The 26,884-nt window shown below is 37.3% G+C and overlaps 2 protein-coding genes across 9 annotated transcripts; one reads left to right on the top strand and one right to left on the bottom strand.

Annotated features, from left to right (window-relative positions):
• Positions 1 to 11,877, top strand: LOC122340174 (dynein axonemal assembly factor 8). 6 transcript variants are annotated; one of them, XM_043234008.1, is made up of 29 exons: positions 4 to 321; positions 496 to 573; positions 678 to 854; positions 940 to 1,030; positions 1,113 to 1,248; positions 1,823 to 2,056; positions 2,378 to 2,650; positions 2,721 to 2,844; positions 2,936 to 3,127; positions 3,230 to 3,382; positions 3,610 to 3,741; positions 3,822 to 3,932; positions 4,010 to 4,154; positions 4,230 to 4,500; positions 4,903 to 4,985; positions 5,068 to 5,222; positions 5,343 to 5,469; positions 5,560 to 5,685; positions 5,764 to 5,931; positions 6,455 to 6,748; positions 6,831 to 6,887; positions 6,964 to 7,002; positions 7,087 to 7,256; positions 8,086 to 8,278; positions 8,357 to 8,451; positions 8,521 to 8,596; positions 8,752 to 9,040; positions 9,126 to 9,195; positions 9,432 to 11,877. In XM_043234008.1, exons 1-29 carry the CDS (start codon positions 253 to 255, stop codon positions 9,474 to 9,476), a joined length of 4,173 nt encoding a protein of 1,390 aa, XP_043089943.1. In that variant the 5' UTR covers positions 4 to 252; the 3' UTR covers positions 9,477 to 11,877. The 6 variants fall into 6 exon arrangements, 4 of the variants coding, with proteins under 4 accessions (XP_043089945.1, XP_043089943.1, XP_043089942.1 ...); XM_043234007.1 differs by having other exon boundaries at positions 5 to 321; positions 1,826 to 2,056; positions 3,547 to 3,741; XM_043234006.1 differs by having other exon boundaries at positions 5 to 321; positions 3,547 to 3,741.
• unkl (unk like zinc finger) lies at positions 2,988 to 26,704 on the bottom strand. 3 transcript variants are annotated; one of them, XM_043234012.1, is made up of 16 exons: positions 26,576 to 26,704; positions 25,433 to 25,642; positions 22,595 to 22,771; positions 20,851 to 20,984; positions 20,580 to 20,715; positions 20,068 to 20,185; positions 19,878 to 19,962; positions 19,047 to 19,213; positions 18,495 to 18,683; positions 17,902 to 17,964; positions 17,334 to 17,511; positions 16,559 to 16,651; positions 16,227 to 16,460; positions 15,947 to 16,143; positions 15,126 to 15,383; positions 2,988 to 3,035 (listed from the first exon to the last, which is right to left on the bottom strand). In XM_043234012.1, exons 1-16 carry the CDS (start codon positions 26,638 to 26,640, stop codon positions 3,003 to 3,005), a joined length of 2,337 nt encoding a protein of 778 aa, XP_043089947.1. In that variant the 5' UTR covers positions 26,641 to 26,704; the 3' UTR covers positions 2,988 to 3,002. The 3 variants fall into 3 exon arrangements, with proteins under 3 accessions (XP_043089947.1, XP_043089946.1, XP_043089948.1); XM_043234011.1 differs by lacking the exon at positions 2,988 to 3,035 and adding an exon at positions 9,790 to 14,915; XM_043234013.1 differs by lacking the exons at positions 2,988 to 3,035; positions 18,495 to 18,683 and adding an exon at positions 9,790 to 14,915.
• Between the last annotated feature and the right edge of the window lie 180 nt (positions 26,705 to 26,884).

Here is a 26,884-nt window from a genome sequence, read left to right as displayed (position 1 = left end):
TAATAATTATTATTCTAAGTCAACAGCAAGAACTCGATTAGCAAATTTCGCGCCAAAACATCTACGTGACAGAAACGATACAAACAAGCAAGGCGTCAACAAAGCTATGACTGCAGCGCGTGCGGTCGCCATGACAACTACAGTTTCGCTCGTTGGCGTCTGAACATCAGACGCATTTAGAGTCAACATGCAGCTGCTGTTTACTACAGTATTTTGAGAGGAAAAACTCGCACCGGCCAAATACATTCAGAAATGCAGAAGAATTTGCATCTAGACGACATTATTTCCAAGATACCATCCCTTGACTCTGACTTGCCATCAGTAAGTTCAAACTACCGTTCTCTGATGATAACAGATGTTTTTTAACGTTATATTAACAGTGTTTATATTTGTAACGATTATTTTTGAGCAAGTAGGTGAGGTCCAGGTGAGTTATAAATCTCACCAGACTAACTCAAGTTTAAACTCAGCTAAAGCTCACATTTCACTCCACAGTCAGACAATGAAGGAGGGATATCTGTCCTTCAGCAACCAAAAGGAAGCAGCATGAACCTGGAGTGTCTAAAAGTTAAGGTGTGTGTGTGTGTGTGTGTGTGTGATTGAGAGAGAGAAAGAAAGAGTTTGCCATCTCAGATCACAATGTCTTTGCATGCATGTTACTCAAATCTGTATTACAGCCACTCACTTCCTGGACTGATGATGACCGAAAAGGTGACTCTAATCCTCAGCTTCCTCCGGATCACAAAACAGAAGAAAAAGTGCTGTGTAGAACAGATTGCAATGTACCTTTGCAACTAAAAGCCAACAAGACTGATTGGATAGAGGCCCAGCCCTGTCCTGTTTTTTCACTGACAGTGAGTTAGGTTGTATTTAATCTGTTTGTTTTTTTTATTACTTTTTTAGCGAAAAGTAAAGCCATGTAATGAATTATCTCAACAGCCTCTTGATGCCTGGGATCTTGACAAAGTCCTTCATACTCTACGGCAACAAAAACCTCTTGTCAAGCCAATTAAATGTGACACATGCGAAGGTTGGATAGTAGACACTGTTTTACTCATGTATTTCAGATGAACATGATTTGAAAAAAATTAAAACATAATTTTTTTTTTCAGGCAATGACAGTAAAATGAATGAAAATGATTTAATGCAGCAGCTGGTTGCTTTTTGTGAGAAAAAAGTAGATGAAATGGAAATAAAGACAAATGTTTCTTCTACAAAAACCCATAATATACCAGAATCATCCCTCAGGTACAGTCATGTTATACTATATTACTACTGTGACAAATTTCATTCAGATAACATTTGTTTTGGATTCAGTATTTTTCTTTCTTTCTTTCTTTCTTTCTTTCTTTCTTTTGAATGTTCAGGACCCATTAAACTGATCAAAAGTAAAGATGTTTACAATGTTACAAAAGATTTCTATTTTTTAAATAAATACTGTTCTTTTTCACTTTTTATTAACCTAAGAATCCTAAAAAAATGGCACATATTTCACTAAAGTATTAAGCAGTGTTTCTCGAGCAGCAAATCTGCATATTAGAATGATTTCAATAGGATCATGTGACATTGAATACTGGAGTAATGATGCTAAAAATTCAGCTTTGCATTTGAACACATAATCAAATAAAACTGTTCCAATTGTAATAATATTTTCTAATATTACTGTTTTGGCTGTATTTGTGATTAAATAAATGCAGCCCTTTGGAGCATCATTTTAAAAACATAATAAAAAAAATCATAACCCAAACTTTTGAACAGTAGTGTATATTCTCACGTTTACTAATGTACTGCAAGTTAAACGTGTTTGTCATTTTTGTATTAGCAGATGTATTAGGAGACAAATAAATGAGACAGACTTTAAAGAGACTTCTGCACAATTACAGCACAAGCAAGACTCTCCTACCATATATATTGATTTGCGCAACAATATATTTCAAACAAAACCATCCGTCATTAGCCAGAGTAACAGTGTCATAAATTCTGCAAACCTGGACAAGAAAATTAGCTCCACTAACAAGACTTCTAAGACAAATGCAAAAGCAAATGGACAGAAAAGGTAAGATTTATATTCCAAATAATAAATGGCTAAAAAGTATTTAAAAGCCATCCCAACTTATAATCACTCATCTATCTATCTATATATATATATATATATATATATATATATATATATATATATATATATATATATATAATCTATCTCTATCTATCTATCTATCTATATATATATATATATATATATCTATCTATATATATATATATATATATATATATATATATATATATATATATATATAATTGTGTATGCGTGTGTATTATCATTTTCTATTATATAACACAATATAATAGGTTATAATGTATTTATTTTCATTTCTAGAGAATTGTCTGGGAAGAGTTTATTACTCCACAACATAAGGCGGTCAAAAAAAAGTATGTTAGAGATGAGCTGGAGAAATCCACAAGATTTTGCTGAGGATAAGCAGAAAAACTCTTCAGGGAAATGTACAAAGAAAAACCTTCATAATTCTGAAACTAGCTGCAGTGAACCTGGTATTCAGCAGGTCAATGTCTGCTGTTCTACTGTGAAATATTACCAGCATAAACAGAGTACTCCATCTTCTCGCATTCCAGCTGCAAAAAAAAAGCAAAGGTAACAAAGTATACATTTTCCTCAATCACAGCAACATGCATAACCTAATATAATAATTGTATGCACACAGAGAACAACACAGTTGTAAAATCAGATGGCAGAAGGATCTGAAGCTCTTGCAAGCACTCAGACCTCAATATTCTGCTAATAACTTGGAGGAAGCTGCTGAGAGGACTGATGTTCTTTATGAGCCTGTGAGTTATTGGCGGTTTATCTATGTAATAAGATGAATAATTTGAACATTGTTCTCATATTTTAAGTAACACTGCTACTCACTTCCCTTAGGAAGCATCCTACCTTCCTTCGGTGAACACTTTACCTCCAGATCTACAGATGAAGGAGTGTTTGCTGCTCACTGTGCCTTTATCCAGTCCTGGGGTGGTGGCTGGAATAAGACAGAGAAAAACGCAGACAGCGGATTTAGTCTCGATCAAATCGCATGTTTACAATGCACTCATAGCGTGGTTCATGTCTTTGGTGTGTCTGTTAGTTTGCACAGAAATACAGTAAACTTTGGCAGTGAAAAACATTAGTCATTTTATGCTACATTTCATCTTTTTGTTACCTTCTCTGTGATAGACTGATCCCAAAACCTGTGGGAGAAACAGCAACAAGCTTGGTGCTCCTTTCTGGGTGGCTGGGCTGCAGCAGTTTTATAAAGAAGATGGCTTGGCCTTGTACATCTGTGCCATGCCTTATAAGGATAGTCAGACTGGCTGTAGAAATTCTAGGGTGGGTTCTACACATATTCATAGGCATTTATTACATATTTAGCTAATTTGATAATGCTTTCACCTACCAGTTAGAATGGCTTTTGCTGATTTGAATAAAGAACATTTTATTTCAATAAAATTGTTTTAATAGACTAATATTCAAGTATATTTTTTTGCTCCTAGATGAGGAAGGTGGATAGCTATGAGAGCATGTTTTACAGACGAGTTTGCAAATTCTTTGCACAGACGTCACTGAAGACCGTTGCATTCTGGGTACCTCAGCTTAATCATTTGCTGGAGGAACAGGCTTATCCTACCCATGTTCACTTGACCTCATCCTGCCTGGATTGCTTCATCTCTGTCAACCCAAATCAAGAGGTTTTATATGACTTGTGTATCCATTGTGTTTACTGTGATTAAGACGTTTTGATCCAAATCTTTAAAGCACTTTGTTTCAGGCTGTTGAAAAGGTCTTTAGTGTGATCCCAGGATTTTACTGGCAAACTCTTGAAACAGAAGACCAAAAATGTCAAAGCACAGAAGCGACAATTTCTCAGTGTCATGCTGAGGTAAAAAAAAGTGTATAATAACAAAATGGCATTATGTCTTTCAGCGTTGTTATCTTACGGTTGTTATTTTTTTGTAGACGGCATTTGTCCTGATAGGCAGGGCACTTTTTCTTAACCCACTGGCAATGCATCACACACTTGAGCTTATGTGGAGATCAAGTCTAGATGTATGTGGTATCCGCTTCCTCTATCCACCCCAAGAGCTGCTGACAAACTTTGCAGGTACAAATCATCTCCCACCATAATTACACAACATGTATACAAATTGCATGGGTTAATACAGATCCTGTCTTCTAGTCATCAAGTCAGTTATGCATGAAGGGGAGTGTTCTCATCAGCCAGTGCTCATCATGGCTTTCCGGGGTCCTCACGCTAACTCAGTGTGGCAGGAGATCACAGGGCCATCAGACCCCCAGCTGGCAAGGCGGACAGATCCAGCATCCATCAACGCCCTGTACCATCACAGTCAAGACCAGCCCCTGCTCTACTCACCCCGTCTTGCCAGTCTTGTGCATCTGGGGCTCTGCTTGTGGTTTGGTGGCAGAATAGCTGAAAACTTCCTGTCAACGTTAGTATTCAAATGTATTGCAATACTTTTCACATTGGGTCATTGTTTACTCACCATCGCTGTACTTGTACGAATATAAAATACCTAAAGAATATCTAAAGAACCTTTCAGCTGCTTGTTTTCACATGAAAGTCAATGAGAACCAAACAAGCAAACAATTAATCCATAAAATTCAAACAGGTATGCTCTAAACCTTTTGAAGTGACACTTTGTAGTCACTCTGTATAATCAAAAACAATCAATGGATTAAACCAAATATAGTTTTACAATAATTTACAATTCATCCATCTCATTCTGTGTTTGATGGAATAAAAGTCATACAAGTCTGGTAAGTAAATGATGACTAATTTCCCTTTCTTTGGTAAACTATTGCTTTGAGCTACCTGTTAACTCTGTTAACAGGATCCAGGACTCTGGTGACAGAGTCGTCAGTTGTTCCCATCTTCTGAACTCTTCTCCAGCAAGTTTGTGTACCACAGTGAAAGGTGACGACTAGAAAATAAAAGCTATGTGCTAAGTCTCTAACATCTTATCAGTGAAACTTTCTGCCCCTTTGCCCCCATACAGCGGATCTATTTCTCCTTGTGTCTCCTGTGGTTGGACCACACTGTTACAGTTATATACTATCTGGATGTGCAAAAACAGGTTTCAGTCTGTTGGGACTTCAAAGAGTGCGGATCTCCAGGAAACAATCTCGATCTCTGGGATTTACCGCAAAGCAGGTGAATAAATCCAACAGTGAGCCTGTACATGTACAGAAATATATTGAAACTGAGAGTGGGACACTACCATGACATTGATGCTGATTGCATTTGCCTGGAAACGCTGTCTGTCTCCCTTAGGTAGCAGTGTTCTGTCATGCTCCTACAGTGTTTCTGGCTGGAGAACAGGTTGAGCTGTCCTCTCATTGCCTTGTGCTGCTCATGAGAAGAGAAAGTGCAGTTAAACACAGCTCTAGACTGCCTATAGGTAGAGCATCTGGATAGCATACATCATATGTATGTGAAGCTGTACTGAGGTGCTCCAAGCATTAAAGTTCCTTGTCTTTGCTTGATGAAGGTCTAATGAATGAGCTTGCTACACAAGGCCTTATTGGATCAGTCCGTTCAAGATTCACAGATGTTCTGGATCCAGATGTCTGCTTTCACATTGTACCCTACTCTAAAAAACATCATAATATTCTGGGTGAATACATTACTTTGCATTATCTTGATTTGTCGACTTACCATCTGAGCATTTTTCACATTTCTTTATGTCCTACAGGTGGGCTCATGTGGACAGTGCCAAATTGTAGCCACATGGTCTTGTCCAAACACACATATCCCTCTTGTCCAGATGCAGAGCAGGTGGTGGTTCTTACACTGACTGGCCAGAACATTGTGGAGAAAGAAATGGACTTTCTTCACAGGGTTCTGAGGGGAGATGCTGCAGGTACCTAAAAAAGAGGTTTACAATCCTGCTTCCGGAATGCCACATTCTGAAAGAGTTTTGCTTTAAATGAACTAATCAAGGTCTTTAGGATTATTAGATACAACCAGACAAGTGTATTGGAGTTAAACTTTTCATTAAAGTGGCCCTTCACCGAGTTGAAGAATCCAGCATATGCTGGTTAAGTATGTTTTGAAGCATAGCTGCTGGTTTGCGCTAGTTTAAGTTGGTCATGTGCTGGTCATAAGCTGGTCCTTATCTGGACATGAGCTGGTTTAAGCTGGATCTTAGCTGCTCATATGCTGGTCCTGAGCAGGGAGTTGCTTAGGACCAGTTTAAGACAAGCACATGACTAGCTAAGATTCAGTTTAAACATCTCAAACCAGCAGTCATGCTTCAAAACATTTTTCAACAGAACAGAAAGACTATTGGAGCATTTTTGACCTAAAATTATATAACCCTCCTTCTTGGTTGAGTAAACAACTGTAAGCTACACAACCAAATTCACCTTGTCTTGTACAAACAGGACAAGAGGGATTTGAGCTTCTGGCACTAAAGTGGGAAATCAAGCTGACTCAGCAGCAGGCACAAGAGTTGAGTCCGTTTGAGATTGGAGAAAAAGAGTGGCAGAAGAGCGTGCAGAGCTTGACATCCACTCCAGCCCTGGTCATGGCTCTGAGGAGGGTGAGGGCATTCATTACCCTACGTAGACTTTTACCACAAAATTACCTGGGAAACCTCCATATATTGATGTCCTCCACACCTGAGACAGCTTTCAGACAGACCTGCCTCTTCTTCTCTGAGGCAGAATTGGTCCCTGGTGAGGATTCAAGTAGATAATACCAGTTTTGTGAGGATGATCTTTAAGTAATTAGCTTAATCTAAAATCCCTTCATCTTCAGATCACACTAGTCGTCCATTATTGAAATTCTTACCACCTCATCACACTGACACTCTTGGTATGTACAGATCCCTGGCAAAGTATATGTTCCCCCCTGTATGTGCTCTGGTACTGACTGTCAATCTTCGACACAGGTCTCAGAAGTCAGTCTCTTTACAGTTACATGACAGTGGGTAAGTGATGTCTTCTCAGAACATATTCTTCTCTGAGCTCTTTCATGGCCTTTTCACTCAACTTCCTCCCTCTGTACTCTACAGGCCCAGAGCCACTTTTGACCCTAGCTCTGTTCAAGCCTGGAGCCTGGAGACACCGCTTTGGAAAAATTCTCACCGTAATCAAACAGAACGGATATACTCTAGTGGGCTTACATGTGTTACTGCTGGACTCGAGCATGGCAAATGCACTGATACATCCACAAGAGCAACAGGTAACCTCCTCTTTTTAAGTATCAAAAAACAACAAAATAAGACATTTTATTATTGTACTTGTACTAATGGAAATAATACTAAAGAGCAAACTGCATGTAATTAATTAATTCCATGTTAATTGTTATTAAATAAAAATGTGTTATAGTACAAACAAGACAAATTATCTTAATTTTAGAGTGATTTTTGATCTGCTTGAGTTGGATTTCATATATGGAGTTATTATTATTATCATATCATAACAACATAATACTAATCTTGTAATAACTACTGCTGAATGCACTGGCAGACCATCATGGCAAGATAAAAATATACTAAAACATAATTTTTGTAAACTCTACATGTGTGTAAATCAAAGTTAATGTATTTTTTAAAGCATGACAAAATATTAATTAGTGCTGTCACACAATATGTGTACTGTGTATATTTACTATGTATATATAAATACTCACATGCTTTTGTATACATTAATTAACATTTGAAGTGGATCAAAACTTTCATCAAAATTGTCTAAAACAAAACCAAACTGTGTCAGCATTGATGACCTTGTCTGATCCACTTCAAATGCTGAATACTATATATAATTATATGAATATAAATATATACATACAAATGTTATATACTGTATATATAAACATACTGTATGTGTTTATATATACACATTATGTAAACAAAAAGTTATTTTGGACACGCTTAATCATATGACAGCCCTAATATTAAAGATTAAAATGCATTTTAAAGTAATACTTTTTTTAAACTTTTTTGCAAGGGAGACAGAAATTACTCTTCTACAAAATTAACAAGTTTTTTTTATGCTTATTTAATATCCAGGATCCCATTGAGGAGCAGGAGTTAAGGTACTTGAGCTCGGGCCCCTCGCTGGCTTTGGTTTTACTGAGAGTGAATGCAGTAAAGAGTCTGTTGGAGCTGATAGGCCCTGAAGATCCTGATGAAGCCCGTACCATAGATCAGACACTATTGAGGGCCCAGTATGGCTCTGACAGGCTGCATAATGGCATCTATGGTCAGCACTCTGACAAAACTAATCAAATCTTAAAAAATGTAATTAGCTGAATTACATAATGTGTACGTTCTTGTACAGCATCCCCATCTTATCGAAAGGCTATAGAAGACATAAAACTGGTATTTCCAGATGGCGTATGCTGCAGTGAAACTTCAGTTATGAGACACGAGAAGGTATTGTAGCTCCTTCCCATAAATTTGTGTTGCTACATTGATGATATATTTAAACAAGTCTCATTTCAGATACCCTGCTTGCATTCCGATCCTGAAGCTAGTTCTGAGCGGGAACAGCTGAACATCTCTTCAGGATTCGGTCAAGGCAAGGCACGATTCTCACCCCTCTATCAACACATCAGAAAACTGAGCCAACAACACAAACATAAACCAAAACTTGTTGATGTTTTACTAGCTGAGAGCGACCTTTGTAATGAGGATGGGAACCGTTGTTATTTATTTGTGTTTTGGTGCCAGTAGGGCCTTTGGTCAGAAGTGCTCTTTGTCAGACCACCTGCCTGCTGATACCTTCCAAGCTCCTGCAGCACAATCAGCCTCCTCTGTACTCAGAGCTACTGCAGCAGTTGCTTAGGACAGGCTGCCACCTGGTGGCTGGAAGGCTCTGCACACCAGATGAGAAACAACGGCGGCACATATCCCAGTTGCTGAGGCCCTCTGCTGGTGAAGCACGTCTGTGTGAGGGCCCCTGCCTCATCATTGCTTTGCAAGCAGACAATGCCGTCACGTGTTTCAATATCATTCTTGAGAGGTACAGGACAAGCTGAAACGGAAGTAAATGCTTACAGCAGTATGTAGTACAAAACATTTGTAAGTGTTCTTTTTATCTTCTGCAGCATGTGCAGGGAGAGACCAGACCTAAAGAGAGTTACAATTAAACTTCTTTACCCAAACTCTGAAAGAAAGGCGAGTCTACAAATAACGTTTATCTTACACTTATAAGACAGTGGCAAATTTACATTATGCCCTAAAACCATTTTTGGTTGCCTAAATAACCTATAAACTGAATGTTTTATTCATCTAAAGATTCTTTCACTTTCACTATGCAAAAAAAAACAAAAACAAAATTCCATGAACCATCAATGCCAGTAAAGAACCTTTAATTTTTTTTTAAAGTGTACTTTCCCTTTCTGTATCTGCAGGCAGTGAAATTGCTGTGTTACCTGTTTGAGGCTCTCTGTCCTTGACCGGGCATCACGACATAGCACCACCACAACCAGGAGTTATTCTGTAATAGGTACCTAGCGCTAAATATTTAGCCATCTATATTTTCACATGAATGCGATTAGACCTACTGGGATGTTTTTACACTGAAATGAAAGGTCGTCTTAATGTCACTACTGTCCAAAAAAACACTAGGAAGCATATTAACTGAAGAGCAGACATATTGTATTCCTTATAATGAATCCAAAAAGACAAACTGTTCTTTGTCCACTCTGTAACTGATGGTTCATACGTAGGGAATGGAAGGAAAGAAGAAGACAAAACACCGGAGGCGGGTTAAAGATCAAAAATTATTTAATTCCCAAGATGACAAAAATAATTCCATGAATTCTGTAAACCATTGCATAACTGCTGTAGTGTAGACAAGTGTTAACAATTTTAAATGATACACTACAAGAGAAAGATTATGCATTATAAATAATACCATCTTAAGTAATTCTAGTGATGAAAAACCTCTCTGGCCATCAAAACGTACAACTATTCCATAAAGAAGCCTCCATAACTTAAACACAGAACTCCCAGTAAAATGGTTTAAGGTCTTGTGTTGACAACAACACATACACAAAGTATTATATTGACAGCAAATTGTATAGTATTTCAACACTAATTAGAATATAAGCTGTTCTATATATTGATGCATACTGTACCAAAATAAGGGATATGTTTCTTCCTTGCAATATAAATGATTTCCTCATTTTGACTTTTGAGCTAATAAATCTGTGAGTTGCAGTTTCCTTTGAAAATTGGACATCTCTCTCTATTCTACAGTTCTCCTGTAAAACCCTGAGAAAAATACATCTCATTTTCCATCAAATTGTTACATGGATAAATACACAAAACTTGAAAACTGCAATTGTGTTTAACTTAGAAATGTATTCGTAATGTATCGCAATTCACAAAACTAGTGCTACATCATTATAGTTCAATCGTTCTCTATGTTATTCCAGTGACCCATTTTAAATCTAATTTGAATGGTACATTCAATATTCAGGGATTTAATGTTCGATTAACCGTAACATTAATTATAGGGAACAGTGGTTCCAAAAATTCTGTTTTTTTTTTTGTTTTGTTTTTGTTTTTGTTTTATTATTTTAGCATCTTACAAAAGTGTACTATTGTAATAGGTATTTTCCCCGCTGGCTAGTTTGCTAAATTTAACCAGTTTCATATGTAATACGTATATACAAGATTGCATAAATCCTTAGGTTCAATAAATCACACTACTGATAGAAAACAAAATCAGAAAAACAAAACAAAACAAAACAAATGAATAAAAGAAAAATCCACAAGAATGCAAAAAAAAAAAAAAAGAGAAAGAGAAAGAAATGATTATTTCCACGGCAGAGCATTATGGTAAAATTTCCAATACATTAATTTACACATTGCTAAACAAAAGAGTCCTTGGTGCTTCTTTAATTACAGATGCCTGGTCTCACATCAACATTAAATGGTCATTTTTGTTAAAGATTACAGTTGGCATTAAAATGGCTGATGCAGACAGGGGGGCTTCTTGTGTGTAAAGATCATGCCGTGGTTCAGATTTATGTGACTGAATAATTACAATCTGCCATTTTGTACAGAAAACCAATGTCAAACAAACCATTAACACGGAAATACAGTTGGAAGCCCAAACTGTAAATGACTGGGCTTTTTAGCCAGTCATATCATCAACGCTTCAACACACCCTTGGTAAAAAATACAATTGGAAAACTCTGTAACTGTTACGCTGACAGAAGACACTGTGCATGCATCATCATGCTGACTTTTCAACATCAATTAATGTTTCTTTATCAGAATAACAATCACTTATTACTCAAACTTTTTTTTAATTATTATTTCAATACACTGGTCTGTAAAACAATGTGTGACGGGCCTTTCATGCATTGAGAAATACAGATTAAAATATCTCAAGGCACTAAAATTCGGCTCATTTTCTAAATTGGAATTATCCATTTGTTCAATCAAAAATACTTTCAATGTGTTATTATTAAAAAGGCACAAATTTGTTCCAAAGAGACTTGATACACAAGACTTAATATTATGAAGCATAATGACCGATTGTAAATCAGGCATTTAAGTGCAGGCCTATTTTCTTTTTTAATTCTCTTGTACATATTTTTTTTTCTTCTTCATCACCATAACAGACAAATGTAACTAGGCCAAAAAGTGATGTTTAAGGCTAGGAAATGTAGTCGAACAGTTTTCATAAATGTGACCCACTGTCTGTCTCAGCCATTTCAACTCGCATGAACAAGGGACCCATTTTACATCACAACCAAATATGTTCTACACAGCCATGGTAGACAACATTTGACAATACAATAATAGACTTCGAGGTTAAAAAAGAAAAAAAAAAGAAAAAGAGAATTTTTTCTTTCGTATTTAAATTCTTCAGATCCCAACTAAACAGACAGAAAAACAAACACCAGTCAAATGGAAACCAAAGAAAGCACCTTACGGGCCGAGTACTCTTTTAAATTCCTGACAGCATACAAGTAGTGCACAACAACTAATGTTTCAAAACTGATTTCAGAATTTTACAAATAAGTACTAGTAGTATAAAAAGAAATAATATATACTTCAAATAAGCACTAATCCATATGGCCACTTAGGAATATTAACACAAATATTCATTCATTACTATGACATTCCTTCACTGTAGATTACAGCCAATTCAATACTATGTTATCAATTTCACTGAGAAATTGAAGAAAAAACCCACAATCTTTATATTCAGTTTATAAAGAATTGTGATTCATTAGGAGTTTTTTGAATGCACATATTATGTAAATAAGGTACTAGATTTGGTCAAATTCCTAACTATTTCCTCAGAATGTGAAAATGAAAATGCAGTTATAAAATCGAAGAGAGAACAAATAGTAAAGGTCTTTGGTAGAAACTACAAAAATGGGCATTCAGTCCATTAATATTGTCAGCAAAAGCAGTTGGCATAGTTGTCCTGTCAAATTAAACATTGAAAAACTGACATAGTAATTGTACACCACTTCAGTTGAACTTTGATACAAGTATAAACTACAATACCACTTTGGTTCGTTTGAGTAAAGTCCACATTTGATTTGACCGCACTCTTCGTTTGAGAAATAAATGTCGCATGAAATCCCAACCACATTTTATAGTTACAAAACCCTACGTTATGGTCCAATAACCAAACAATGGAACCATTCCCTCGACAAAGTCGTGAACACTTGAGTGCTGGAAACGTCACAATATCCCAAGCTGCTTTGATCCATTTCAACCTATGTCGCCCATCATACGGAAAAAGAACGCGTCTTTGCTAATCGGACTAGAAAAGATAAGCACAAAGTCAATGCGTTTAAAGCATTGCGCAAATTTTTTTTTCCCCGAATACTCGACTGTGATGCCTGACCGACAACTGGATACGTCTGCTCAACACAAACACATTTGGCAGTGTGATTTAGAGCTTCAGCTGGTTAACAAAAGTTACACACTGACACATGCAGTGACAAATCAGTCAAGAACATCAGCTACATACAGACCTTGTGGATTAAGATACGAACGCAAGAAAGAAAGCAGAGAGAAATCATATGCATGTATGTGTGTACACACACACACACACACACACACACGCACACGAGGACAACTAGATCCTCAATAACCATCCCTTTTGAAGTAAACTGTTTATCCCGATTTTGAAACGGAGGGAAAAAAGAAAAAGAAAAAAAAGAACTTGCACCTTTGTGTACCTGACAATTTACCGCACAAACTCATTGCTGTAAATATGAAAGGAACAAGAAAGAAAGAAAGAAAACAAATAAATCAGATAACACAGTAGCAGGTCATTTCAATTAGATTACCTAAGCACATTACACCGTCGAATTTGGATACGAAAAACACCGATGATTTCTGTCTGTAAACACTACAGAGCACTACAATTCTACACATTTCAATAAACAGAAATGTACTAAGCCAGTTTAGTTTTTGCAATCGAAGAAACACACATTTCCTGATTTGAATATCCCTACACATTTAAATGAAGGATGATTCAACATATCTAAGGATAATGAAGCTGCACCCAAAAAGCACCATCGTTAATGAAGGAAAAGGATCGATTCTTCAGCTGAACCTCAGAGCTCAGGCACCGACCAGGGTGAAGTCTCTCTGAAATACTTTAGTACTAAATTGGGCCGCTAAATGCTCCGATAATACGACACTACTGGAAAAATACATACTTTGCAGAAGCTATGTGTTTTCTACTACAATCCTAAACTCTTCACAGATGCTTCGAATGTTTTTAAGGCAAGGCACTTAAGAGGGAGTGGCCAGGAATCAGATATATGTTCTAACATATCTGAAAGGCTAAAGTCCAAAAAAAACAAAAAAAAACAAAAATACTGTGTTGCTGAGGCCTTCAGAACACATGTGCTCATCTAACAACTACATAATGTATATCTAAATAGTCACTATAAGACGGAGAAATCCATTTACTAAATGCCTTAGCATACAGTATGTGCCTTACTGATATTACAGCTGCTGGTTATGCCTAAAATGCATTCAAAGTTTGCACTTATTTGATTGAAAAATTTAAGTAACAATGAAAGTAATAATAACTACTATTTAGTACTATCTTATATGAAAACTAACAAGATATATACACTATACCGTGATTTAACAGTAAGAAAAATGAAATATTCTATGTTTTTCACAGTACACACATAAGCTTCATACTTTAGCGTATTTGGGAAAAATATAAATCTAAGGAAAAAAAACCAAAACCAAAACAAAACAAAAAACAAAAACTACAAAGCAGCTTAAAGCAAATTTTCTAAAAGAAAAAAAAAATACCCTCAGACAAATTTCCAAGTCAACAAAGTGCTTTTAACAAGAAACAAATCCTCTTCACACAACTAGTAGCAATAATGGCGTCGGGCCGATGATTTTGTTGCTAACAGTCAAATCAGGGCCAACTGACTATAAATGCCAAAAGCAATAACCAAGGGAAAAGTTTTTAATGCTTTATGAAAATGGATAATCTAGCTTGTACAAAACAGGTATTGCATTTAAGTACTTGATTTGTATCAGTCAAACACCACTTATTAGATTCTAATAAGACTAATCAATTGAATCACTATATGAAATACTGAAACACAAAAAATGCTATTTAGAAACTGTAAGCATAATAATAATAATAATAATAATTATAATAATATGTATTAGTAGTTCTTCAAAGGGCTAAATCGTTAAATAGTACCTTGGATAGCTGTACATCACCACTTCAAAATTTTCATCTTACAGTAAGGACATTCCGTTTTACCAGACGCACAGTTCTGACAAAGAACATAATGTTGGCAAGGCTGCAGGACAATGGAACGATCATGCTTTTGGCAAACTATACATTTCTTTGACTGAAGCTGATATATTACCTGTGTTGAGAAAAAGAAGAGTTAACATCAGTCACACTTGGACAGATTCAATGCAGTGAGTCATGCATGACTGACTGACTCGTGTGGATGTTAAACCTCGTTGCCTACTCTCTCTTCCCTTTACTTGATGAGAAGAGCGCGACCGTCTACTTAGAGTGTGTGTAAATGTGACATGGTGACGTATGTGTGTTGGGACCTGGTCCTTCTTACCCCGTCTATGAGGTCTAGGTCAGAGCGCAGCTGGCTCTGGATGGAGCGGAGCTTTGGTAGGGGGAGCTGGTCCAGCTCGCCGTAGCTGCGCAGGAGGGGAGTGTTGGGGGAGCGACACAAAATGTCAAAGTCTCCCTGCAGTTCCTTCAGCTTGCGCTCGGTGTCCTCCCGCTTCTGCTCCGCCAGCTGCCGCTCTGCCTCTGCTGATTTAGCTTGCTCCTTCGCTTCGTGAGCGTCTTTTTGCCACGCTCCGCAGGCCTGTGAGAGAAGCGTTTTAATAAGATGTTCCATGGGACGATAACCTTCTGGTCATTTTTTTTTTTAAATTTCAAAACTAAAGAACAATATGGTGAATCTTTGCACTTCCAGTTCCATCATCCTAAAGTGTTTTTTCCTTTAATTTAATGCCTAAATGTGTGTGATTAAATTCAAAACAAACTGTCTACTTAACAGTTTTATTGCATTTATAATTCTACTTTTGTAACTTATTCTAACTCTAACTCTTAGAAAATGACTGAAGAAGTTGGCAAAGTGGTAGTAATGCCACCGTCAATAGATTGCAGCGTCTGCTTAATCGCCATTGTGGTTTCATTATGATGTATTGTGAATCTAAAAAGCTGTGTTCATTTGTGAAGATTATCATAAGATTATCATAACTTCATCTGGCCGCAAATCTTCATTTCCAAGTTAATCCAACAGCCAGTGGAAAAATCCTATCGGCTGTTTGTTAAGGGAACCAGGGTGACCTACAAGACAAACTAAACGGCTTCCAAGCATCACTCATCTCATAAAGCTCATAAATGCAAGCGAGCACATCTGACCTGCTTTACTTGATGCCAGGCTTCTTCCCATTGCTTTATCTTGCGCTTGGCTTCATCCAATTCTCGGAGGAGTCGGCCGATGTCTGCACTGCTGGAGCCGACCGTGCTGGAAGTAAGGCTACTGAACACTGGAGAAGGGCTGGGAGAGAAGCTGCCACTCATAAAATCCCATATTCCCCCCGCTCCGCCATTCAGACCTAAGACAACGCATCATTAAATCGCCTGAAATATATTCACAAGACCACCATTGTGATAAGAAGTATGGGAAAACAATCCCCACCTAAGGAGTTCTGCGTAGATGTGGGTGTTCCCAGAAGGCCGTGCTCGGTTTTAACAGGTGGGGCCTGTGGCTGGCTCTGCTGGGAGGCCATTCCAGTGAGGAGAGACTGGGACAGGGATTGAGACAGAGAACTGAGCGGGGAGGCAGAGAGAGACGATGAGGAATGCAGAGAGGAAGACCGAGCCAGAGAGCCAGGAATATTGACAGGAGCAGAGCCTCCTAATAACCTCTGACCTGCAGGAAAAAACAGTTTGAACATTAACTGCAGTGCATCCTACCCCTTAGACTAGAGAACACACTCAGAATTCAGTGCTACAACAATAAAGTCTTACTTGTTAAACCAAGGCCATTGTTGTCTTGGTCCTCTAGCTCTTTGTCAAGGGAGGCAACATTGATGTCACTAAAATTCAGGTCAAGTGCAGATCCTAAAAGCGAGAACAGTAGTGCATGATTTAATATCCTTGCAAAGTGGATATAAAACACAAGCTACTTAAAAGAGACAATATTATATAACTCTCTTAATTAATTCATTAATGCATTTATTTCACTACTGTTTTGTTATTTTCCACCCCTACGGTTTTATTCCTTCATATGTCTGCACTATGTATGTTGCACTATGCCTGTACTTCCTTCTGCACTGCAAGTCAAAAGCATGCGTGTAAACAGACTAGGTAATAAAGCTTTTCCTGGCTTGATGTTTTGTAAAATTTCTATACAAATACTAGCAGTGATTATAATGCCTGATAATACAGTTACTCATCCTGTAGCATACAATTCATATCCACTTACAGTCTATAATAACCATACAAAGGCTGATTGTGGACAACAGTCATATATTTAAGTTAAATTAGCGTAAAGGCAGTCATGAAGGCAAAAGCACTTACCATCCATTTAGCTGTGTGCTGCTGAGTCACTGCTGCTGCTGGTGAGTTTAGTGGACTCGCTGACTTATGGCTAATGCATTACTACAAACACAGCTTCCACTTGACTAAACGCTTTGCATTTAACTGTACTGCCCTAACTGGGCTGAGTCTGTCTTACGCACTTTTACCCTTGCATGCAGCATTCGGCTGGACGGCTCTAAGATGAAAGTGCTGCAGGACTTACCTATTACTGACTCCACAGTATTGCTGCCTGGGTAGAAAGGCGTGGCTTTTGCATTCATGGTTGATAAAGTGGTGGGTGACGAGCTGTCAGATCCAATACTGGAGGCCAAGCTGGACGTGATGCTTGATGTTATACTAGACGCGAGTGGGTTCACTACTGAGAACACACTGCCATGAGCCTGTGGAAGGAAGCAATGGGACACGAATGAGATCCACAATGAGGAAGAGAAGGAAATATGCATGCATGTAAAATATATATATATATATATATATATATATATATATATATATATATATATATATATATATATATATATATATATATATATATATATATATATATATATAAAAATATGAAAACAAAACCTTTTATTTTGGATGCAATTAATCTCTAATAATTGTTTGAAAGATCAATATTTTTTTGAACAGTGCCATAAAATATGTAATGTTTTATGATTTCTTGGAAATGAAAATGAAATCGTGGAATGCAACATGACCCAATGCATCAATTACTTTACGGCATCTGTAAGATTGTAAGATGTGTGAATGTGAGGAGTAAGCTGCTTTACCTGTTTGTCTTGGTCCATTAACTTTTGATTATTTTCCCCGATCAGGCTCTTCTGGTTCTTTGCCTGAAATCAGATAATGCATCCTATCATGTGACCTGATGTTGTTAAGGCAACCAGGGCTGTTATTATATTGGGAATTGCTACCTGCTCAGAAAAAAAGTACAACGCCCTTTAAAAGTTGTTTGTGACAGTATAACATTACAGCGTGCTTCGTTTTAAAATTTTAAGATTACCACAACGTGATCATGTGGCCTCTAGGTGTTGTTCTCCGATCTTTCAACATTAAATAACTTTAAAACTTAGCATATGAATAATAAAATAAAAAAAGTTCACGTGTAAAGCAGGCAAGGTTACCACACCCTCAATCTCAAAGACTGAAGTGAAGCTTTTCAACGACAACAACTACTGAGTATCGACAACTAAAGACAAGTAGCTTTTATTCGGCAACGAACCACTAAAAAAAAAAAAACAAGCGAAAAGTGGTGAGAACAAATGAAATGATCCAAAGGCAAAGAAATCAAAGTGAAAGCTTGCAGTGTGTGTCCTGCAGGAGGTCCCCTTTGTAAAGGGCTAGAGAAAACGACCATGTGTACCTGATCCTCCCGTTCAAAACCTGGAGCTTTGGGATAGTTAGACGTCGGAGAGGAAACACTGGACGTGGTGGACTCTGAACAAAAGCTACCATTAGTAAAGCATTTTGGCCTGCTGATGGGTCCAATTGGGGACAAAGAACTGTTGCTCCCTGAGCCTGGTGTTACAGTTGGACTATTAGTGCATGATACCTGAAGAAGAAAAGCACAAATCAGCTTAAAAAAAATTTGTTTTGGAGCCAAATTGTTGATTAGGTAGATCCAAACGTCAGAGGATTTAGCGCATAATAACAGAAAAAAATTGCTCAATCAAGCCTAATTTTTGGTCTAATTTGAATCAAAAAGGATTTGAGTGTAAAGGCCTGAATTTCGAGTTAGTCTCCCTTTTCAACACAGACTGCAACAAGTAGAAAAGAATGCGAAGCCAACCAAAGCCAATAAAATGACACACTGCAGAAATGAAGAGAAAAACAGTAGCTCTAAAAACAGGACATTTCTCTACCACAGATGTAAGACAGATGAAGGGCAGGCGTGAGAAGGCGAACGCAAACGTACGTTTCCTGTCTGGCCGTTGTTGCTGCCGCTGCTGGTGATGGAATTGGTGTTGCTGCTCCACTCGCTGACTGGACACTCTGGGTATTGAGGAGAGCCCAGCTTGGACTGAGACCCCGACTGCATTGCTGTGAGCAACGTGCTCATGGTCTCCTCTGTGGAAGGAATTCCTTCACACACACACACACAGTCAGTCATTAGTCATGAACTTTGGGCTGTAGGATTTGATGAAGGGAGTCAAACTGTAAATTCAAAATTTAAGAGATATTTAAAAAAGAAGCTCCAAGTTTGCTTATACAATATGGTTTAATTAAAATAACTGAATTATTGTTCAGGAAGAGGATACGCCATTTTATCCACGGATTTTGGTTCAAACATATGTTGCATTATTTAACCAATTTTTATATTTTGTAAGGTTTTTTGTTTGGTAACAAAAAACAGGAGTGTAAAATTTCAAACGGGCTGCCGATTTATGTTGAAGGACACATGAGACTTTTTGTGATTAAGCTCTCATAAATGATGTAATACTTTGAATTTAGATTCATGGATTTACCATTATGTCAATTATCAAATATAAACAATTATTGGTTATTGTCACCAGCCAAAATTTTCTTATCAGTGCATCCCTAACTCATCCAATTCTTTTTACTTTACAGTATAATATATATATATATATATATATATATATATATATATATATATATATATATATATATATATATATATATATATTATATTATATAATAATAATATAATTCCTTTTTTTAAATCACAACCTTTGCATAATGAAATTTTGAATATATTTATGGCCATAGCATAGCATAACATGCTTACTTTCCACATGTGCAAAAGCACAGAATGGACCCCTTGGACAGTATCCAGTCTGCCTCATGTCGTTGCATTTTGTTGATTTGTAAATCTTGACACAGAGACAGAAATTGGTGAGATTATGAAAATGATGTAAATCAAATAAATTATGAATCAGTCAGTCAAGTTCAGTGTATTAAAGGCGCATCGACCTCACCTCTGGGTGGAACTGTTGTTCGGTGCGAGAGTGGCAGTACTGACAGCTGTCCCCGCTCTCACACTTGGAGGGCTCGCCCCATTCATCTCCATGCTTTACACTCGGGCACGGCGTCGACCTGCCGAGACATCCAACAGGGATTGATTTTTATATTAAAAAAAAGGTTAAATTATTTTCTTTCCTTTTATTTTTGGATGTGACCCACCAAAATAAGCACAAAAATATCTACAAATGAAGACTTCAGATGCAAAAGATTTCAGATTTTCTTTTATCTTAGCACTTTTATCAGGCTCCAATGAAATCAACACTGGACCTTTTCTTTGCAATTAAAGTGAAATTACTGAACCTAAACAAAAGAAGCCTGATAAAAACGCCTTCTTTTAAAAGTCTTCAATTAATAAATATTCCCACATAACATCACTTCCGATCCCAAATGTGTTTTAGGTGTCAGGGTGTGTCAACTTCTGCTTTATTTGGGAAGAATGAGAATATGAGAAGTGTTTTCATCTCACCTGTATTTGAACTTTCTGGGATTTCTTCTCCTATCTCTGCTGTTGTGATAATGAGGACAGGCATAGCCCTGCCTGCATAGACGTGGAGGCTTGGTGCACTGCTCGGTTTTATAGTTGGCCAACACAAAATTGGTGTCTGCAGCAAAAGAGGAACAGAAACTGAAGAATAGTTGGCCTGGCTGTCGTTTTTGTAATTGTTACTAGTGAAGTCTTGATCAACCTCTTTTCTCATATACTGGTTTTGCGGTAGTGTGGGAAGGGTTTGTGTCACCTTGCCAGCGTGGGTCCTCATTCAGGGTCTTCTCAATCATGGCCTGGCTGGCCAGCACACCCGGCTGCAGGTCAGGAATTCCCTCTCCAGATCCCAACTGGCCATTCTGCAGAGCTTCCTGGGCCTGGATCTCTCTGTGAACATCATAATTATATAAGTCATTCAACAAGACCAACACTAACACTTTACATCTACAGAAAGGTAGATGTAAAGAAAAAAAAAAAACACAAGACCGCTCCTGATGTAGCAGCTATTTCCACATCCACGTTGCTAGGCAACTGCTGAGATGGCATATTTCTTGTTATTTAATCTCTGGTAAGCCACATTTCCAGGCCAGAATCAAACCGTTCATAGCTGTGTTGTGCTGACTGCTCATCAATGCAGGAGTAATTAATGTCGTTAGCAAAACAACAAATATGGTATACATTTACAAATGAGGTTAAGAACCCTCTAATAAGCACCCTGACTGCTCACTTGTGAACTGAATGCATATGTAAATATCTATGGTGCTAATCAGCTGAAAACTAAAAGCGTCTTGCAACTGAAAACAACTGACATAGCAAAACAATGTCTAGCGCCAACGGCTGTTATTTTGGGATTCACAGTTTCTACACTAGTTGGGGGTTGGGAAGCCTGGCAGAATTTCCCCCATTGTTGAAAAAAGCCATAAGCCAAAGAACTTCCTTCTCCGACTAATGCCCTTTAGTGTAATTTTCCCTCGTATTTAAATACAAACATTAACGTGTGCTCTCAGCTATGTGCATCAAATTATTAAAAACTGTAACTACACTACCATTCACTTGATAAGTATTTTTAAAGGTACGTTTTTAGGTCATGTAAAACTTATATGACAAAAAAAAAAAAACAGTAAGAAAAAATATTATCACAAATTATAATAATTGTTTTCTATTGTAGCCACTTTTAAAATGTACATTTTGGTGATGGTAAAAGTGATTTTTCAGCATCATTAGTCCAGTCTTCAGTGTCACATGATCCTTCAGAAATAATGTTAATATATTTATTTGCTGCTCAAGAAACGTTTCTAATTATTGTTGTTGTAGAAAAAGCTTAATATTTTAAGCAGTAACATTATAAATGTTACTATGAATCTAAGCACTGTAACATTATAAATATCTTTACTGCAACTTTTGACACTTTTGGCATCCTTGATAAACAAAAGCACTAAACACACTGATCTGCAGTAGTAGTAGTAGTGTACCATACGGTGAGGATTTAACACATTAACAAACGTAAACATCAAACTGAAATTGAATAGAGATCGAAAAATTGACTTTAAGACTTACCACGTAACATATAGATTTTACTGATGTACAGCTATGAAAACATTTTTTTTTTTATTGATTTTGTTATCCGAGGTAGATACAGTGGAAAATGTTTGCATGTTTATTCCTCACTAATCATCAGGGGCTTGATAGTATATATTTGCATATATTTTTTAGGTCACACTGTAGTATATACACTAATTCTCACTTAATAAGCATACTTATTATTATAATATATATACATATATATACACATATATACAAACACACATATACACACACACACAAAATACCTTTTTATATAGGAAAAATTCATTGTTAACAGTTTTTAATAGCTCGAACTGGACCTAACATTAAAATGTGACCGTTTTATGTTAATCACACTAATTCAACATGTAAAATTGACAGCTATATATAACGTGTCCCTTTGCTAAAGACAGAGAGAGGGGAAAAAACGCTACCTGATGTCATAAACTGGTGGCCGTAGGTCGTGTGGCCCATGAGCGAAGGCGCAGTGAAGGCCGTTCTTCACACAATGCCCACGAGCATCTGTCTCATGGATGCAGGTGCCGGTCTTGTAGTAGCGTAAATGGTACTTGCGCTCTGTGTCACCGGTGGTCCGGTGTAAATAAGGGCAACTGCAAAAAAAACAACAACAAAAAAAAACAACAACAGTGTTGCTTATCAGTAAATACGCTCAATGAAAGAAGTACATTTTGAAGGGTTCATTTAAAGTAAATGGCTAAATATCTGACAAACATGCAAAGGTCAGTGCATATATCACCAAAGAACGAAACATAAATGTAAAACCACAACAAAATCCTTCCCAATGAGAGCAATTTGTTCTTAAATACTGATGCATGAGGCTTGTGTCACTGACTGTTTATTGCACTGTCTAAAGCCAGGAAAATGAAACAAAAAAAACAAGTTGAATACAAAATAACAATTGTATTGGAAATTAGAGCTGCACTTACCTGTCTGACAACTATTTCTAATATGACTCAACAAACTTTTTTTTTATTATGCTGAAGCAGATCATCAACATCTCTCTCTAAGAATTATATTACTAGCACAATACACTATAAATAGTTCTTCATGTATTACTTCCACAAACAATGAGCACATGAAGTAAACTTGCAAACGTGTTAAAAATACATCAATACATAGACGAGTACAGTTCTTGCCGCTTAAACACAGTATTTAAAAAAAAAGACATAAAAAGACACCAAGGGCAACAAGCATCAATGTTGTGGCAAATGCTGAGCTTTCACAACTTTAAAACGGTCAAAAATTTGTGAAATACTTCCCGGTTGGAAAGTATTTTGCAAGATGTATTGACAGGCATATACATATGTAGTGTAAATGAGAGTAATGTCTCTATACAATTATGAAATACTGTTAGTGCATGCTTGGCTTTGCAAATACAGCACAAGAGTCTAAATAATAACTAAATACATCATTTTCAGCTAATTGCACTTTTGAGTTAAAAATTGTATTTAACCTTGAGTGCAATACAGGTTATGCATGCAGACACGTTATAACATAAACAATGAGATTAAGAGAAACAGGCATTTATAATTACAAATATGTGTTCGTTTTTTAAGAAAGGATTTAAGGCACACAGAAATCCGACCAGCTCCCTGGAACAGAGCAGATTTATACTAAAAATGCTACATACCCAATAATCTTCTCAAATATAGCAACTGCATCTTGTTCAGGTAGCAACAGTAACTATGGCAACAGCAATGATGTCATAACAGGACGGCTGCTACTGGATGAATGAATGTGTGATCTCTGTCTATACTCAAACTATGTGACATACATCGTGAGGAGACTCAGCAGAGACACAGGGCAAATCATTAAGAAAAACATTCACATTAAGCTGTTATTTGCATCCAAAATAATAATAATAATAAAAATAATAATAATTCATATAGATTATAATGCAGAAGTTGCATCACTGCACTGGTATGTTAGGTATGAAATATGGGCATATAAATGGGGGTCTAATAATATCTGTCGCTCCCCTTTAATAAATAGGTGTAAAATTATATGAATCATTATATAATATATAATGCACTAAAAGTATCCACAATTAAATATTGAACAATTCCATTATTTGTTTTTATTTCCTAATATTGGCAAATAATCTATATTATATACCAATATATTCACTTAGTGGTGTTGTATAATTATTGATAAAAAAACAATGCTTAAAAATAAATTTGAGATGTAATCTCATGAAGACAAGAGGTGTCAGAGGATATTATGTTAATCTCTGAGATCAGAACATCATACTGCAGCATTCCTAAAATCCAATAAAAGTTACCATGCCGCCAAAACAATCTTACCAAAGAAAAAACTTACACAGATAACAGTTATGACTAACAGTTATGTCACGTGGACACTACAGTAATTATAATCCATTTATTGAATTGTAGACATCAATAAAGCATAAAAACTTCTATCCTGAGCACAGGGTATTCACTGGTTGTAAAGAGAATTGAAAGAGAACAAAATATACACCCGGACTAAACTTGGACAAGATTAGACATGATAGAGTTTGAATAGCCTCCGATTTATAATGTACTTTGTAAACACACGAGCTTTTATGAAGCGAGGGCTCGTGAACGTTGTAACAGCAGTGAGCCAATCAGAAAAGTGTACGTGCAAGGGAGAGCCAATCAAAAGGCATAGAACAGGGGGCGTGTCTTCAGACTCACTCGGCGCAACACACAAGGAAGGTATCAAACACGACTCAGCCTTCTGACCTTCATTTCCAAAACTAGATATACATTTCTGCTACATACAGGGCAAACTGGGAACTGAGAGACGAGCCATCGGGCAAAAAGTGGAAGTGAAACTGGAGAAAAAAAAACACACACACACACCGAGCGAAACACAACACCATGAACGGCAAACAGGATTACAGGAGAAAGCGATATATCTCACGGGGGAGTAAAACATTAACATAAAGTAAACACTGTAGTGAATTTACAAGGCATCAGTCTGCTAAACTGCATATTTTGTAAAGAGGGATTGTGCTACACGGAACAAAAAGACACCTAAAAACAGCATGCTTATGATTACTTAGAAATGGCAAAATCTTATTCACAAAACGCATGCATTTCCAAAAGAATTTAGTGTCGCGCTATACATTATAATAAAGAAAACGAGCCTCGTTCTAAGGAACACAAATATTGCCTGTGCAAAACAAACATGACTGCGTGCACTGGCGCGCAAACATGACAAACGACTTCTGAATTGCAGTGTAAATACATCTGAAAAAAGTTACTTACTCGTCTCCATCGGGACATATGCCTGTTGTTTCATCATACTTCGTACAATATACATCGGGGCTGTAATTAAAAGTCCCGTCTCTTCTTCGTATTGGTCTCCGTCTTCGCTGATTTAGAAAATGCCAGTGGAAACACGTAAAGGGTCTATGCTGTGTGCATTTGTGCTGCAAAAACAGTGGGCACTGCTCGGTCCTGAACTCCTTCAAATATCTACAATTAAAATGAAAAAAAGACACGGTCAAAGGCTTTATAACCACTTCCAGGACACAAAAAACTACTCTTGAGTGAGGTATAAACAATAAGTATTGTCAGAATCAGACGCAGCAGTGCCAAACTACGTTCAAAGTTTAGAGCTGCGTTGGCTGTTTACGCTGCGTAGTTTCTTACACGCTAACGTTACCATTCCGCGAGAAAACTAGCTCGAGGTGAGCAGCGTACGTGATAAACACCCTTTTCAGCGAACGTAAACATATAATGTTCACTTTGTGTGTTATGAACATCTAAATGGGAACGGGATGTGTTTAATTGTTTTAAAAATCCACTGCATCAACTGTAGCTACTGCGAGCTATTTATCAAGACTCTCTCTCCACTACAACATTAGAAGCTTACGCCAAGTACTCCGCGATTAGCGTACAGAGTTACGTTAAATCTTCGACGTACGTTCCATTCGAACCAACGGTGCGTACGGCGGGAAAAGAGCGTAGAGTAAGAAACACGGGCCGAGGAAGGAGGCGGATGCAGCTAACAAACCAGCCTGCTAGCTACATCTAGCGAGCGTCTCGACTCGCTCGTCCTGCCTCTGTGCAGTGTACATGTCTTCAGGCTTTTACACGAGCAGCCTTTGAGCAAATAAGCGAAGAACACTTTCTTAAGTTTTAAAAGGCACAAGGCGCGAGTAAAAAGCTTCGGTGCGGATAACGATGCAATGTTTAGAGCAGACGAGGTTGTTGATTTCGTTAACGTTGATATGCGAGAGCCGCGTGCATTCGGAAGAATTTACAAAAGGAAAAGCACCATTTTAAAACGCACGGAGGGAGAGGAAGCAGCACGCGTTACAATTACAAATCCTACAGTCGGATGTCGAATAGTCATCGCGTTACGCTGAAACGTATTTTCGTCCGTTTAGTGTTTACTTTACTTACGTATAGTGGGTTGGTTTCTCGGTTTGAGGAGAAGCGCTCGCCGCCGTTTTCGAAACCGACGGCATTTTCAGTCAAAACAATAATAGCGCGTGCGCGGGGACCCTCTCGTCTACTCATGCTCTCGCGCGCCGCTGCCAGGCCAATATGAGCAACTGGCGGGACAAACAAACACTAGACAATGGCCATGCTGCATAGCAGCACTGCTATAATATGCAACGATCCCTCGCGCGACACAAGTGACTACATAGAATGCAACATGTTCATTATTCACGAATACTAATGTATTAAAATGTAATAAGAACATAAACA

The sequence above is a fragment of the Puntigrus tetrazona genome, chromosome 3 (genome assembly GCF_018831695.1).
Source record: "Puntigrus tetrazona isolate hp1 chromosome 3, ASM1883169v1, whole genome shotgun sequence".
NCBI classification, from domain to species: Eukaryota; Metazoa; Chordata; class Actinopteri; order Cypriniformes; family Cyprinidae; genus Puntigrus; species Puntigrus tetrazona.
Note: the sequence above shows the minus strand (reverse complement) of the source record. Positions and strands in the feature narration are given on the sequence as shown.